Genomic DNA, 14,976 nt, shown 5'->3' on the forward strand with positions numbered 1-14,976 from the left:
TTTAAATCTCGTCTATACATTTGATATGGCCGTTAAATACGATTTCAGTATAGTTTTTAAGATTTATCATTATTGGCGTTAAGTTTAAAGTTTGGTTTTTAGAGTATTGAAGTTTGGCTGTACCTAAATCTTTCCCAGCACTAAGCTCAGAACTTCATCACTGACTGGAATACACCTCGATCGGGAGTCTAGAATATTGATGCGCACACGTACGGCTGAACCGAGCCCAGCCCAAGCTGTGCAGGCAGGTCTGACTCTTTCTCTGCCGTCGCCGTTCCAGTCTGGAAAGCGTCGTGGGGAATGGGGCTCATAATGCCAAGCTCTCCGTAACAAACAACAGTTTGCGCTTTACCATCGAACTGTTCACATCACGACTACCACTCGTCACGTGCTCAGACCATATATGTACATATATATAAAAAGAAATAATTTCAAAATTCTCAGAACAACAAGAAGCGTAAAATGAGTCACAAAGTCGCTGCGGTGTGCCTCCTGATGAGCTGCCTAATTGCCTCGGCTTATAGTGCTGCTAAGGTGAGTTTTCGTCTAAGCAAAAAACCCAAAAAATTGACATGCAAAAAAGCCAGTAGCCAAAGCGCAAATCATTACACAACAGCGAAGCATGTCAGGGGCGCTGAAAAAATAGCATTTACCATCTAGGTGAAGACGTGATTAAGTCGAAAAACTAAATAGCTTAGGAAAAAACGAACACATTGCATAGCTGCACCCTTTTCGTGGCAGCAACAAGTGGCATTTCGAGGGTTTAACGAACTGCTGCCAAGTCGGAAAATGCCGCAGCGGAAAAGCATAGAGCATAATTGACATTATAAATAAGCCAGAGAGCGCCTGTTGCTCTGTTGTTATTTCCATTTGGGTACAAAAACCGGTTCTGGGACCAGTTTCGATTTCTCATAGAAAGAACCGGTGTGCCGGCAGCCCAACTGCAACTTCACTCCACAAAATGAACAAATTGAAACGACCCTAAAATTACTCATATTAAACGGGTAATTTGATCAAAATTGTTTTATAATAAAATAATATTAAATAATAATAATTTGTCTTTTTTTAAACAGAAAATAATGTTAGCACTTTAAAACCCATAAAAATATATTTATACATTTTCTATATCACACCCAAGAATATATATATTTTTGTTCAGTGCACTTAATTGTGATACATACATATTTACTGAGCTGTGGCAAACTCTGTTGTTGTTTAGATCGACAAGAATGGCTGCTTCCTCCAGCGATGTGTCAGCAGTCGCTTTTTATATAACTTCAACTTCAGCACAAACAATTTGCATTTGTGTATATACGTTGGTGATTATTTTATTTATTTTGCCTAAGCATTTTCCGTTGGCATTTTTCAATCGTTAACGTTAGTCACGATCTGTAAAAAACTATTGGAACCAAATGTATTTTTTTTGCTGGGATAACATCAATTTGTTCATGTGTATCTATACTTCGCCTTAATTTGAACAATAATAATCAACGGAGATTAAATTAAACGAATATAATTTGGTTGTACATCCTCGAAGCAAATGTATATCAGTTGCTGACCCATAAAATAAACATTTTTCACAATCACGAAGGTCTGAAATTAAAGCTTTAAAAGATTAGAATAAGTACCAGGTTTTCTTTTAATATATAAATTTATATATTTTTTTTTGCTTTTTAATGTCTTTAATTACTTAAGAAGATGCTGAAATTGCGTTCTCTTGGCGACTTCGTTCATTAGATCCCACATTTTGAAATTCATTTAAATTGTTGGAGTATACGCAAGCTAAGAAAACACATGTTTAAACCACTAAAGAAACAAAATACAAATTATTTATATTTAAAATTCAATTCATTGTATATTTTTTATTAGATAGACCACAAATTATGAACTATTAAATCTACATTTTGAATTAAACCCTTATAGATTCAATAGACATTTATTTTCTTTATCTATCTCTTTCATATACATACCGGTTCAAGTTCAACAATATTTTGGCTTGTTGATTGGAGCATGTGGCAGTTGTCCCCAATTGATAAACAAAGAGTAACAATATTTGGACCCTGTCCACTCAGCCGCATGTGATTTGCATGCCTCAGCTTGGCTGCACACTCTAAAAATGCAAATTAGGAAATGCACCCTCAATTTAAACGAGTGCAACCATTTCTATCACAGAAAAAAATTAGCAGTTAACCATACAAGTGCTTATGATTTTTATGTATTTTGTATAAGTTTAAAAAGCAATTTATTGAAAAGTATAGGTATAACATTATACTATCAATTTGAACTTTATTCCCATACATTCAAATATAGATTGTTTTAATTTGTAGTTATGTAGTTTTATCTTGTGCAAGTAATATTAAAATATATTTTTAAATTTATTTTTCATATCTGTATTCCATTTTGCAGGTGCCCATCTCCATCTACTACGAATCCCTGTGCCCAGATAGCGCCAAGTTCATTACTGAGCAGGTGTACCCGGCGATGAAGGGAGAGCTGCGCGATGTGGTGGAACTCACCTTCGTGCCGTTCGGAAAGTCTCAGGTGAGTGGCCTTTAGCCTCGTTCATCGGCAGGACAATGGCTCATTTGCATGGCTCTTTTCCTTGCTTCCTCCGCAGTTCTTCACTCAGGGCTCCGAGGTGACGTTCACCTGCCACCACGGTCCGAATGAGTGCTATGGCAACAAGGTTCATGCCTGTGCCATCGAACACATCCAGGCCAACTCCTACCAGGTGGAGTACACCCGCGAGTCCCTCACGATCGACTTCATCAACTGCCTGATGAAGGCGGGCAAAAACTTCCCGGACAACGTCTATCCGGGCCAGCGTTGTGCCTCCGAGAACCACATTAACAGCTGGGAGAACATCAAGAGCTGCGCCAACTCCACCGAGGGCAGCATCCTGCTCCGAAAGGCCGGAGAAACCACCAACCGACTCAAGGAGCCAATTGCCAGCGTGCCCACCATCCTGTTCAATGAGGTATGTGATTTACAGTAGATCAAGAAATAATAAAAATAACAAATAATTATTGTTATAATTATTATGATGAAGAAATAATAATAAATAATAATGTTTGAAATGGTTACTCCCATTTTTAGTCGAAAAAGGCAAAAAAAAAAGGTTTTCACAAAGAAACTTATGTGAACGGTACTTTTCTTTTTATAAAATCATATCATATACTGCAGAGGTTTAATTAATAAGTAAATATTTGTTGTGAAAGAATTTTAATCTTAAATTACTTAACATATATTATTTTTAATTGCAGCAATTTGACAAGAATGTTAATGAACGCGCCCAGGTGAACTTCGTTGGCACCATCTGCAAATACGTATCCGCCCCGCAGCCCCGCATCTGCAACCAGCACAACGGAGCCTCCACATCTTCCTTGGCCAGCGTAAGCGCCATCCTTGGCTCCCTGCTCGGTCTTTGGTTTATCCGCTCCTTCCACTAAGCTGTCTCTGATTTTCCCACAAAACTCTTTCAACTAAACACACACCTCTGGCGATCGTGAATCTCAAGATCTTGTGCATTGTTTTACTCTTGAACTTTTTATTGGTATGTTTTTAGGCCAATTGAAACGCAAGTCGTCCAATTATCCAGCTAGAATATGTGTATCAGAGATCAAAATAGTTTTTCCAGAGCTGATCTTAATCTAAAACAATTTAATAAAGTTTAAAATAAACAGGAAACTTTGTGTATTTATTTCATTATTTATACTTAGAATGAATGACATCATAAACATTTTATTTAATTTTTAATAAATGTTACCATTAATTAAATTAGATTATTGACACCAATTAGATAATGTACAAGCCCTACATTTATGTGCTGAAGATTAAATGAAATTTTCGTAATCTTAAAAATTGTGCCAAAATATTCGATTATACTTTCGCCGAAAAGTATGCAAGACTAAAATATATATTTGAATGCCACTTACAAAAGAATTGAATTGGATCCGTGGATAGACAACCCACTGATATAGTAAAAAAAAGCGAAAATCAATTAAAGTAATTTGATTTGAATGTCTTTTTATTGTTCTCTATTTAATCGTTTTATTAGGTCAATAAGTACAGCAGGCGAGACTCGTTTACTTCTTCTTCAGGAAGGAGCTGACCACAGCCGGAGCAGCGTAGGTGGTGATGGGGGCGGCGAAGGCGGGACTGGCGGCATAGGTGGTCACCGGAGCGGTATAAGCTGGAGCACTGTAGGCGGTGTAGGCAGGAGCGGCGGCGGCATAGGTGGAGTAGGCAGGAGCGGCATAGGTGGCCACAGGTGCGGTGTAGGCCAAAGGAGCTGCTGCGGAGTAAGTGGCGTCATAAGTGGCCACTGGAGAAGCGATATAACCAGCCTGGGCGGCGGCAATGCAGAGAGCCAAGCAGACGAGGAACTTCATGTTGATTTGGTTGATTGGGTTTCTTGGTTTGTCAGTAACTGATACTCTTGCCAACTTTACTTATCCATTTTATAGCACAATTGTCATCAACACACTGTCAAACGGGTTTCGTTTCCGAATTAAAAAATCATAATTAGAACACAATTGTGTCCGCATTGAGATTTGTCGTTGGGTAATGTTCGTTGAACGCGGAAGCTGTGTCTCGGTTTTTACCAGCCAGTGGCGTGTCAAATGGATTACTTTTTTCTTTTGACTATTGATCTTTTTATCTTTCGTCTCTGAGTGGTATTGTCCTAAATATTTAAATATCTATTATCTTGAACATATCGACATACGTAAAAATGCAATTGATATTTCAATGTAGTGACGAGTATATTTAAAAAATAGACTAATTTGTCTTCTCTTATATAAAATATGGTTCCGAAGGCACATCTTTAAAATGCATAATTAATAACTTTTTTTTATATAAAATATATAAACCAAGTTTAAAATAAATTTTTTTCAAATATTGTTTTCAAATATCAAATAAAGAAAGGGAGTAATGTTTTTGGCCCTGCTTACTTGCGGGAGCAATATATATCATCATATATTCAATTCTGTATCAACCAAAAATACGCACTATATAACTTTTTTTTCTGTTTAGGAACCTATTTTAGATATGAAGGCTTAAGAAAGGTACAAATTACATTTGGAAGAAACAATTAAATATTTCAAGAAAACCAACATATGCATTTGCAATTTTTTTATGCTCAACAAATGCCAAACGCAGAAGATAAATTATGGTATGCTTTTTTGATACACTCCTTCATACTATTTTCTATAAATCCCTTTTAAGTGGAGTACTTTTGAATCCAGAATGGAATCATCGCAACTGTTTGGTACTCATAGTTAAGATTACGACACTCGACCAATTACCGCCAACTTAAGCACCAAATATTTATCATAGATAGCTATGCATCGAATAGAGCCATAATTAAAAAAGGTAATGATGAGCAATCAATATGATAACTGTTGGAACTGCTATAAGTGCACCAAATCCCACCAAGAAATGTGTACCAAAACTTTGATTGTTTTTGTTTTTATATTTTATTCAAAGGAAACATTTTTTTATCATATCATTTGGTCGGATCAATTTGGTAAGCAGACAAGTCCGGTTTATTTCTTTTTCAGGAATGAGCTGACCACAGCTGGAGCGGCGTAGGTGGTGATGGGGGCGACAAAAGCGGGACCTGCGGCATAGGTGGCCACCGGAGCGGTATAGACCGGAGCTCTGTACACCGAAGCGGAGTAGGAGGAGTAGGCAGGAGCGGCATAGGTGGTCACAGGAGCGGTGTAGGCCAAAGGAGCAGCAGCGGAGTAAGCGGTGGCATAAGCCGGAGCAGCAGCATAAGTCGCCACTGGAGAAGAGATATAACCAGCCTGGGCGGCGGCAATGCAAAGAGCCAAGCAGATGAGGTACTTCATGTTGATTTGGTTGTTTGGGCTTGTTGGTTTGTCAGTAACTGATGCTCTTGCCAACTTTACTTAACCATTTTATAGGCATTGGTCCACAAACGTGTTTTCAAGTACTAAATTAGAACACAATTACCATGGCAAAAGTATTATTGCTGAGTAATGTTCACTGAACGTTGGTCGGTTACTATAAGTGGTATAATCCTATTACCACTCAATCGATAGTATTTCAGTAGTTGCATACATGTAAATAGCTTACTAAAAAATGTTTTCTTTATATGTAACGTTTTGATTATATTAATTTAAGTAGTGTTAAACTATTAATGAACCAAAGATAAATTATACTTTTAAGAATGTATCCCATTATTATTTGTATGTTGATGTAACTCTTTCTCTTAGCTAAAACCAAATTATAATTAAATAGACAACACATCTTCCTAGTCTAGGGCTTTCCCGACTCCTTCAAAGAGCTTGTTTTTATGAGAAATATAGGCAAGGGTCAAAGGTCGGACAGATGATGCAGCTCGTTGATAAGGATTTCGCATTTTTAGATGATCATCGATGGGCAAACTCATCACTATATGCTCCGGTATTTGTTGTCAAATATTTTGATGGCCGTGTGTTGGGCACCGTCAGCTGCTTATCGGCTAATTTGTTTTTGGTGCAAAGCGATAAGCTGCGGGGGAGATTGGCGGTATGGGTGTAGGTATATTCACTGTAGCAACAGGCTAAACAGAAGCTAAATCGCATTCATCCGGACAGATTACACCAGATGGACATGAAATCGGAGGTGGAGGTGGCAATTGTTGTAAACAAGTCATTAGCGAATCAATTTTCTCGCCCTGTTGATATGCAAGCGAGAATTGATTACCCAGGGGAAAACTTAAAATTTCTGAGTAAATCAGTAATACTAAACTGCACATATTTCAAAAATAGTCTATTTACTAAATGCTGAACCTAAACCGAATTGTTTTTGCATTAATAACAGTAATTAAAGAAATGTAATTAATATAATTTTATTTGTTCAATGTATAAATTTACAACTACTGTGACAGGACAATCTACTTTGCTTTTCTAAATATAAGAGCGACTTACTCATTCCAAATAATTTTTATTAAAACGCTTACAGCATCCAGTATTTCTTTAGATCCAATGATTAACAAATAAAACAGTTTAGCAATCTTATTCAAATAAATAAAAAGGCTTTAGTCATCATTCTGTTAGTGTCTAAAATAACTTACTGTTTGGAACTTATAAATTTGTATATATTATTATATAGTTTCTTGGGGTCATCTCTAACCCACAGATATAAATTAAATTAATATGCAAGGCGAGCTCAAAGAGAATCTGTAAGTTCTGAGCGTGGGGATTCAGTGAATTGGATTTAGACCTAATTAAGTTACAAACGAATTTTTGGGGGCAGGTTGGAGACAAAGGGGAAGGGATTAAAGGGGAGAATGCATTGGGTCAAAACAGGGGACTTTGGCAACTACGTCAGCAGCCACTTGTGACTGCCAATGATGTTCATTCATTCACATCCGCTGGCCCAGGCAGTGTCGAGCAAATAAATCTGAGCGCGCTGCTAATTTGACGTTCTCCCCGAAGCGACCTTACCCGCCCCATTTCGCCGAATTTTATTGCTAGCCTTTTGCACCCACGCATTAAATGAATTTTCGAGCGCCCAAAAATATCGCTGCATACTTCTGGGCAAAACGCTTCGGGAACCGCTCGGCATTTCGCTCGCTTCTGATTGGCCGCACTTACTCCGGCCCACGCATACACTCGCTAGCTCACGCACACCATCACGCACACACGCTCACAACCAGGAGCTGGTGTTGCAGCTATAAAGCTGTCCGATTTCCCTTTAGCGGCACCAAAAGAACTCTGACTTGCAGTCGAACAGCAGCAGCGGCAGCATAGCGAAACCATCCGGCAAGGACGAGGACGAGGACCAGGACGAAAGACAAGGACATTCGTTTCGGACAGCAGCCTACCACCCAACAACAAGTAGGTTTCGCCTCAGAAAGTGATTTACATTTGTGTTAGATTGTCAAAAAATCAGAACGGCATTGCAATAATATTTTCAAATTAGCCCCAAAAAATGTGTTCTTAAAAAAAAAGTTACATCAATATTCAAGCAAATTCTGAGGCATTTATTTGTTTTGATTTTATTTTGTAAATTTAGATATAATATACAACAATAAATTAAAGGAATTTAGGGTATTAGGAGTGCTAGTAGTTGGTTAATGGACTCATCCACTTCTAAACCGGTATTTTCTGTACATGTGTACATTTTAAAAAATATTATTTCATTTTTATATCACGGCGCCACTAAATTAACATAACTTTTTTATATTTAAAGCTAAAAAAGTTGTTTTAAATTTATTTTATTTTATTTTTGTAAATAACACCTAATTTTATAAAGGAAAAGTTTAAAAATTGAATGTAATTATGCTAAGATATTCAGCCTTTCTTATAAACATTTGGCTTAATTGTTAGCCGCTTGCCTTGATCAATTAATTTCCGAAAGCCCTCAGGGAAAGTTTGGACTTTTGCCGTTTTTGTTTATTTGTCTAATCTAATTGAATCAAATTAAATTAGAAACCATTATTGTGGAGCCTTCAGTCTTCAGTGTCTGTGGGAGGGGTCTGTCTACTTCCTACTTCCTTATCCGCTTTGATTTATTTTTAATAACTCCCACTTAAACGCTGCTGGCTAGGCGCCCCCATTGCCAAAGTTGAAACTTCAAATCGCTGTAAGAAAACACACAAAGTTGTAAGATATTAAAATTCAAGACATTTTTACAAGCAGCCGTATAAATCATGCATTATCCAAAGCGAAGAAAAAGACAGATGCGAATTTCAGACAACTTGTTGCTGTTGGACAACAGAACTTTGCAACGGACTTTAACTCGATTTAAGCGTTTTCCCTTCCCTGAAGAACCTTTGCATTCAGAGTAAAAATTTTGGCGACCCACATGCGATACAATTAAATTACATTGCCTGGTCGTAAAGAACCTAACAAATCCAAGCCTATATTGATAATCAGCTAATTGAATTTAAGGAAGAATATTTCAAACGTATAATCACGTCAAAAACAAGACATTTTTGTAAATCAAACTATTCTATGTGTTCTATAAAGAATCATAAAAATATATTTTTGGAGAAATCTTTTTGATTTTATTTTATAAATCCATTTTTAAATGTGACAGTTTTCAATCTGCCAACTTCACCTTAAGGTCAATATACCTTGAATGTAACTTTCCCTAAGACTACTGCATTCAACTTTTAACTTGGCTGCGGACTTTGCTAAACCGCGAAAAATCGCACAAACTCTTGACCTAACTTTATGTCGCTTTTAATTTGATTTAATTTTACTTCTTTTTCTACTTGACTAAGCCTAATTAATCTGTTGCCGATTGTACTGAATCTGATCTGATTCGATTTGAAATGATTTGTGCCAAAGGCACGCTTTGATTGGATGACCTGGTTCGAAGCTGTTTGTGTTGTCTTTGCGTGAATTATCAGCTTGTGATTAGAGAATTTCACACGGAAACTGATCGGCCAGCTGCTCGTGAACTTTGCATTCGGCATATCACTAACAAAAAATGTTATAGTTTAATTGAACAAACTCTAGGCTTAAAAAAGGAAAAGTTTCTAAAGAAGCAAGAAGTGCACTAAGGAGATTACAAATATAATAAAATTAAATATTAGTTGATGATTAAAGCAAAGATTATAATTATAACATTTTGAAACTTAAATCATTATTTAAAAGAACCATAAAATTTATAGGTAATTATTCCATTGTAATGAAGCTCTTTACCTATTTTTATTGCATTTTATTTTAATAGAAGATTCATTTTTTAAGTGTCAGATTAGAGAGAACGCTTGCACCTGTGGAAAGTTTTCGATGCTCGCCATTTACGGGCCTCGGAACGGGTATTAGTGGCCGTGTTTAGCAAGAGTTGTGGCAGCAATAGCTCATTAAGGCACTATTATCACAACTAAATAGCTGGGAAAATTGATAAGCCAAAGGGTCGAGTGCTGGCACGGCCCTGCGCCTCGGTAAACAATTATTATATATTTTCTCGGGTAATGAGAACGCTGTTATTGTTTTCGCACTGCGTGGGTGCGTTTGCTGTGTTGATTTTTACTGGTCTGGCACTGGTGGCGCTCTACATATTAATTTTCACTTATCGGCCGGTCATAAATTTAGCCCGACCAGTGTCTGAAAATAGTCCAGAGATCGGAGGGGAAAATTGGAAATGTGTGGGAGCGCGTGTCACGGATTGAGCGAAGATTACGAAAGAGATCGCCGTTTATCAACGGGGCGCAGATTCCCGATGTGGCATAAAGATCGAGCGACTTTATAGATCGGCCTCAGTCGCCGGCGGGAGCTTGAAAATGTGAAATCGCGCTCAGGAATTCGGCTGGTGGAATTGCCATATCAAACTCGAATTGGCAAAACATCCGCCACAACCATATCTGTGATTATATAGTAGCCATCTAGCGAAAAAAATTGTTTTAAATTAGTGCTGATAATCCCTGTAACAAGCAAAAAACAAAGAAAACTGCCGTATAAATTGCACAAAGCCCAGTTCAGCTAATCAGTCTGATTAAGGTGAGTTATTCAAACTGCAGTCGAAAGCGACACGCGACCAGGTTTGGTTCTTAATAAGAAATTTAAAGGGAATAACATGGCGTTTGATTGATGGGTATTCCCATCATCAGCTGTTACAACCTTAGTTCTAATAGCCAGACAATCGTGAAGTTGTATCTAAGTAACTACAAGAGATCTGAAATGTTATAATACAAATTATCCATATTAAATATTTGGAATCGAAACTAGTGAATACTATTGATTATCCTTTATGATATTTTAAATATTAACTATACTTGATCCACTTTGTGTAAATGTAACACTCAAACAAGTTCGGTTTCGTATAATGTACTTAATTGCGATGACATGGCGTATGATTGATGGGAAGAAGGAGCATCAGCTGTTGGCAAATTTTAATCGGTTTAATTTCGGTCCTAGGCCCACACGCAAACTGAAATTTAGTGGGAAATTCATGTAGGTCCCAGCCAATTAAATGTATTATCTTCTATCTATGAATTTTCTTCGGCTAGATGTCCGCAACACTTAAGAAATTCAAAGCACGTAATATACAAATGTTTGTGGAACTTCAACCTTTGGCCATCAGGTCACACACTCACACGAGCAGGCTAAATGTCTTAATGTTTGTGTGGGCGTTACATCAATCATAGTTCAAAAGTTTTTGCGGCCCCGGATTAGCTCCTTAAATGCATGTGGACCTTTCAGATTTGATTTCAACTGGCTCGCAGCGCTGTGCTCGGATTTCCTAATTAGTGCGGCGCCCCCGGCCAAAAGCCACATTGTCAGTGCCAGACTTCAACAGGTGCTCATCCCTTTGTCTCCGCTCCTTACTTGCAGGTAACATGAAATCCACAATTTCTTTACTGCTGGTCGTCATCTGCACCGTGGTCCTGGCCGCGCAACAGAGCCAAGCGAAAAGTAAGTACATCTGCTTAATTATTCTCCGCAGTTCAGTTTTTCAAATCAATAAATTAAGATATTACGGTCATGGAAAATATTTTAATTTCCACGATGCGAAACAAAGCTAATAAGCTAGTAATTTCCAAAAATTATACAGAAAAGTACAAGTATATAAACAACGATTTACGTTTAAAATCTAAAAGTCTCTAAAATAGCAAAGTTTATTTTTTTCCAATATCTACAGGTTTTATATAAATTTGACGTCTGAAAAATAATTTCTATGTGTTTTTTTAGTTTAAGGCTTTATTTGAAGACGATTTATATTTGCTTTTGATACTTTTTGTAGAATTCCCTTTTATCTTTTTGCAAAACATATTGTTGCACATTTATATAAATCTTTTAGTTATTATTTTACATTATTATCGTTTGATTGGATTTGATGAACAATGTTTTTCCTAGGGTGCCTGTGCCACCACATCAACACCTTTAAAGCTCTTCCATTGCAAGGTGAACTAGCCATGAAATATTCATTAAATTTGAGCGCGAAAAACAAAGCCATAAATGGGCGTCATGCTCGATTTCCGCACACCCTCCCCCAAACGAGGCAGCATCAATTGTTGCAGTTTAATGCAACGCAAACAAACGGGCTTCTTTGTTTTTCCAGCTGCGGGAACGTCAAATGGCAACAACAAGGGTGTTCAAATAGGGGCAGAGGGTTGTGGAAATGGGGCAAATGGGGAGCCATTTCCATTTCCCTTGCATGTTGCAACTATCTCAGATACACGAGCCATGTGCGACAACATTTCCTTGAAATTATTAATAGTGAATGTCGAGTGGCTCAAGGAGTGGTGACTTCTAGTCATCCGCTGCCATCAGAGCCCATCTGTTTTCCCATTCACTCTATTAGCAAAAGTTCTTGATTTGATTGCCTTTGAAACGGCATTTAAGATGCTTGCCAAGCTAACTTATTTAGAGCTCCCCAAGCGATTACATGGACAGTATTCTAAGCAGTTAAATAGCAAATTCACAGATACTCTGTAAATGTTACAAATGTTATACCCTTGTTATGGAATTCTAAAAAAAATTGTGAGACTTATTGAAAGCTTTTTTTAGTGCAATTTTGTCTAAAGGAAAAAACCATTTTTAGGTTTATATTTAAAAATTGTTCGTAGACTAAAAAAATTTTAATAATCTAATCAAAAATTGCTTTAACTTTTAAAAATAAATGGATAGCATAGACTAGGAGACTCTTATATTCGACATGGTTGCTGTTAAAGAACGAAAGTCCTTCAGATTACAGAAACCCATCAGCTTAGGAAAGTACGCCCCGCCTCCTTCCAATATTTAAATCCTGCGTATGTCAAGGACAACTCCCAAGTGTGCAACAGGGAAATTTATGTTTGTGTGGGCGGAAATTCAAAAACAGCAGAAAGTCAAAAGTTTGTTCACACACAGCCAGGCAAGCAAACAAAACGAATCTGAACCGTCACGGGGTCAAATGGTTATCGCCGGATGTCTCTCTTGAGCATTGGCGAACGATTAAAGATTTTGGCAGTAACGAAATCCACAGGAGCAGTCTATCTCCCAGTTATGGGGAATATATTGTGGGTGGTGCGTTGGGAAATGCACACGCGTCAGAGGGAACTTTAAGTGAGATGGGGGAGATCCCAAGTATCGATTAGTTACCGAGACAGTCTTTTTAGCCTTTTTTGCTGTCGGTTACTAAATTTAATAATTAATCACCAACCCAATGGGTATAATATTCGAAAACAAAGCTAAAAGCAATACATTTTTAATAAATTATTTACTTTAATATTAGACAGTAATTAAAGCCAAAAAATGGAAATCTTAGACCAGTTTATGTTTATCAAAATGTTTTTACTTTTGAATATGTGTTTCAAATGTATTAGTTTTAAATTCAGCTAGACTCTGAATTCCAGAAGTAAAACTAATGTTTTTGAAGAAACTTCTTATTATCTATCACACTTTAATGTATAAAGACCATTTTAAAATTCAGGCGTAGGTATAAAAAATATCTTTATTCTTTATAGCTCCTAAATTCAGGCAACACCACACGACTAATTCATTTTTCAATCATTTTGCAGAGGGATGCCAGGCCTACGGCCATGTGTGCTACGGAGGTCATGGCAAGCGCTCCCTGAGCGCCGGATCCGGGTCTGGAACTGGAGTGGGAATGGGAATGGGCGAGACAGCCTCCGGAGGCCAGGAGCAGGACTACGTGCGTCCAAACGGACTGCTGCCCATGCTGTCGCCGAATGAACAGGTTGCGGTGGCGCCCGAGGCCGACTTTAATGACTATCCCGCCCGTCAGGTGCTCTACAAAATCATGAGATCATGGGTAAGTGTGAAACATTTTTGAGTGCTACACACAACAACATTTCGAAATTTAAGAAATAAGGTGTTTAAAATAAAAATCCGCATGAAAAGTTGTTTAAAATTTATATTACAAAATAAGCAATCATGATATTACAAATATAGGGTTTCATATTAAATTAAAACTTAATCAATACACAAAATATTTAACTCGATCTTTGCTTTTTAGTTTAACCGGCCACGACGACCGGCCGCACGAATGGGTGAACTGGATTATCCTTTGGCCAATTCCGGCGAATTGAATGCCTTGAACTAAGACCAGCAAATATATCCAATTCACGTTTCCACAACCTACAGCGAAAACAACAAGAATAAATCTCAGAAAATGAGAGCAACCACAATATCAGCAGCAACAACAACATATGAATTACTTATGAATGTTAATTACTTTCGCAACTTGTATAAAATGTTTGATAAATGTCTACACATACCAAGCAGTCAATTTTCATGCTAATTGCATAAACATTTAACCAAAAAAACCCAACTGAAATTTTTAGGGGCTGGTAAGGATTTCAGTGCCAAAAAAAGGAGCAGACGACAAAGAATAAATCAATGAAAACGGCAAGACAGCGTGTTTCAATGTTTATATCAAATATATACATATATTTTATTTATGTTAATTTACGAGGAAAGCGAAAGACTACATATAGCTGTAATTTTACTTTAAATATATTAACTTCAAGAATAAATTCAAAAACCGAAGCTCAGCGCATCGAAACACTTTGTAAACTTTGTATGTTAAACGTTATAGGTGTATATGTTACGACAGCGCAACACAAACAAAATGTTCACAAAAGTTTTATTTATAAAAAGATGCTTTGTTAAATAAATAAGATAATGTGCTATAAAAGCAACAAAACTTCTATGATTGAACATTTTTTATTTCCTTATATTTTAAAACTAATTATGGGAAGTTCATCGCATATGCCTATCGAAAGCTGATGATTCTGGAATTCTTTGTTTTGGCTGTCATTGAGATTACGAGTTAATGAAAAGGAATGGCGACGAATCGTCATATTTAGTTCAGATGTCAGATGTAATGAGGTTTTGTATTCCACACCAGAAGCTTCGCCATTAAAAAAAAGTTGCCAGCAACTGGCAATCTTATCAGTATTATAGCTTTTTTTATTTGAATATAACTAATAACCAAAGAACAAATTAAAAAACTTAAAGTAGTTCTGAAGGATTTTTAAGTGATCGTTATTAATATTATAAGTGATAT

At 37.0% G+C, this 14,976-nt stretch overlaps 4 protein-coding genes across 5 annotated transcripts; 2 read left to right on the top strand and 2 right to left on the bottom strand.

Annotated features, from left to right (window-relative positions):
- Positions 1-335: 335 nt before the first annotated feature.
- On the top strand, positions 336-3,687 carry LOC108147326 (GILT-like protein 1). Its single transcript, XM_017273753.2, has 4 exons — positions 336-534; positions 2,407-2,541; positions 2,618-2,977; positions 3,264-3,687. The coding sequence occupies exons 1-4, from the start codon at positions 463-465 to the stop codon at positions 3,447-3,449; spliced, it is 753 nt and encodes a 250-aa protein (XP_017129242.1). The 5' UTR covers positions 336-462; the 3' UTR covers positions 3,450-3,687.
- Positions 3,688-4,009: 322 nt separating this feature from the next.
- Positions 4,010-4,430, bottom strand: LOC108147133 (pupal cuticle protein C1B). The gene has a single exon (XM_017273427.2). It carries the CDS (start codon positions 4,389-4,391, stop codon positions 4,086-4,088), a length of 306 nt encoding a protein of 101 aa, XP_017128916.1. The 5' UTR covers positions 4,392-4,430; the 3' UTR covers positions 4,010-4,085.
- A 1,077-nt stretch (positions 4,431-5,507) lies between these two features.
- On the bottom strand, positions 5,508-5,883 carry LOC108147141 (cuticle protein 16.5-like). The gene has a single exon (XM_017273434.1). It carries the CDS (start codon positions 5,853-5,855, stop codon positions 5,547-5,549), a length of 309 nt encoding a protein of 102 aa, XP_017128923.1. The 5' UTR covers positions 5,856-5,883; the 3' UTR covers positions 5,508-5,546.
- A 1,841-nt stretch (positions 5,884-7,724) lies between these two features.
- Positions 7,725-14,431, top strand: LOC108147318 (neuropeptide CCHamide-2). Of its 2 annotated transcripts, none has more exons than XM_017273746.2 (4): positions 7,725-7,850; positions 11,298-11,378; positions 13,466-13,719; positions 13,924-14,431. In XM_017273746.2, exons 2-4 carry the CDS (start codon positions 11,303-11,305, stop codon positions 14,008-14,010), a joined length of 417 nt encoding a protein of 138 aa, XP_017129235.1. In that variant the 5' UTR covers positions 7,725-7,850; positions 11,298-11,302; the 3' UTR covers positions 14,011-14,431. The 2 variants fall into 2 exon arrangements, with proteins under 2 accessions (XP_017129235.1, XP_017129234.1); XM_017273745.2 differs by lacking the exon at positions 7,725-7,850 and adding an exon at positions 10,217-10,463.
- The last annotated feature ends 545 nt before the right edge of the window (positions 14,432-14,976 follow it).

Source organism: Drosophila elegans, unplaced genomic scaffold (assembly GCF_018152505.1).
Source record: "Drosophila elegans isolate 14027-0461.03 unplaced genomic scaffold, ASM1815250v1 contig_476, whole genome shotgun sequence".
NCBI classification, from domain to species: domain Eukaryota; kingdom Metazoa; phylum Arthropoda; class Insecta; order Diptera; family Drosophilidae; genus Drosophila; species Drosophila elegans.

Excerpts from the sequence above, each read along its gene's own strand:
- LOC108147326 (XM_017273753.2), top strand. The coding sequence starts at position 463 with ATGAGTCACAAAGTCGCTGCGGTGTGCCTCCTGATGAGCTGCCTAATT. Across the intron at positions 535-2,406 it reads CGGCTTATAGTGCTGCTAAG|GTGCCCATCTCCATCTACTA; the intron begins GTGAGTTTTCGT and ends TCCATTTTGCAG. Across the intron at positions 2,978-3,263 it reads CCACCATCCTGTTCAATGAG|CAATTTGACAAGAATGTTAA; the intron begins GTATGTGATTTA and ends TTTTAATTGCAG.
- LOC108147133 (XM_017273427.2), bottom strand. The coding sequence starts at position 4,391 with ATGAAGTTCCTCGTCTGCTTGGCTCTCTGCATTGCCGCCGCCCAGGCT.
- LOC108147141 (XM_017273434.1), bottom strand. The coding sequence starts at position 5,855 with ATGAAGTACCTCATCTGCTTGGCTCTTTGCATTGCCGCCGCCCAGGCT.
- LOC108147318 (XM_017273746.2), top strand. The coding sequence starts at position 11,303 with ATGAAATCCACAATTTCTTTACTGCTGGTCGTCATCTGCACCGTGGTC. Across the intron at positions 11,379-13,465 it reads GCAACAGAGCCAAGCGAAAA|AGGGATGCCAGGCCTACGGC; the intron begins GTAAGTACATCT and ends ATCATTTTGCAG. Across the intron at positions 13,720-13,923 it reads ACAAAATCATGAGATCATGG|TTTAACCGGCCACGACGACC; the intron begins GTAAGTGTGAAA and ends TTTGCTTTTTAG.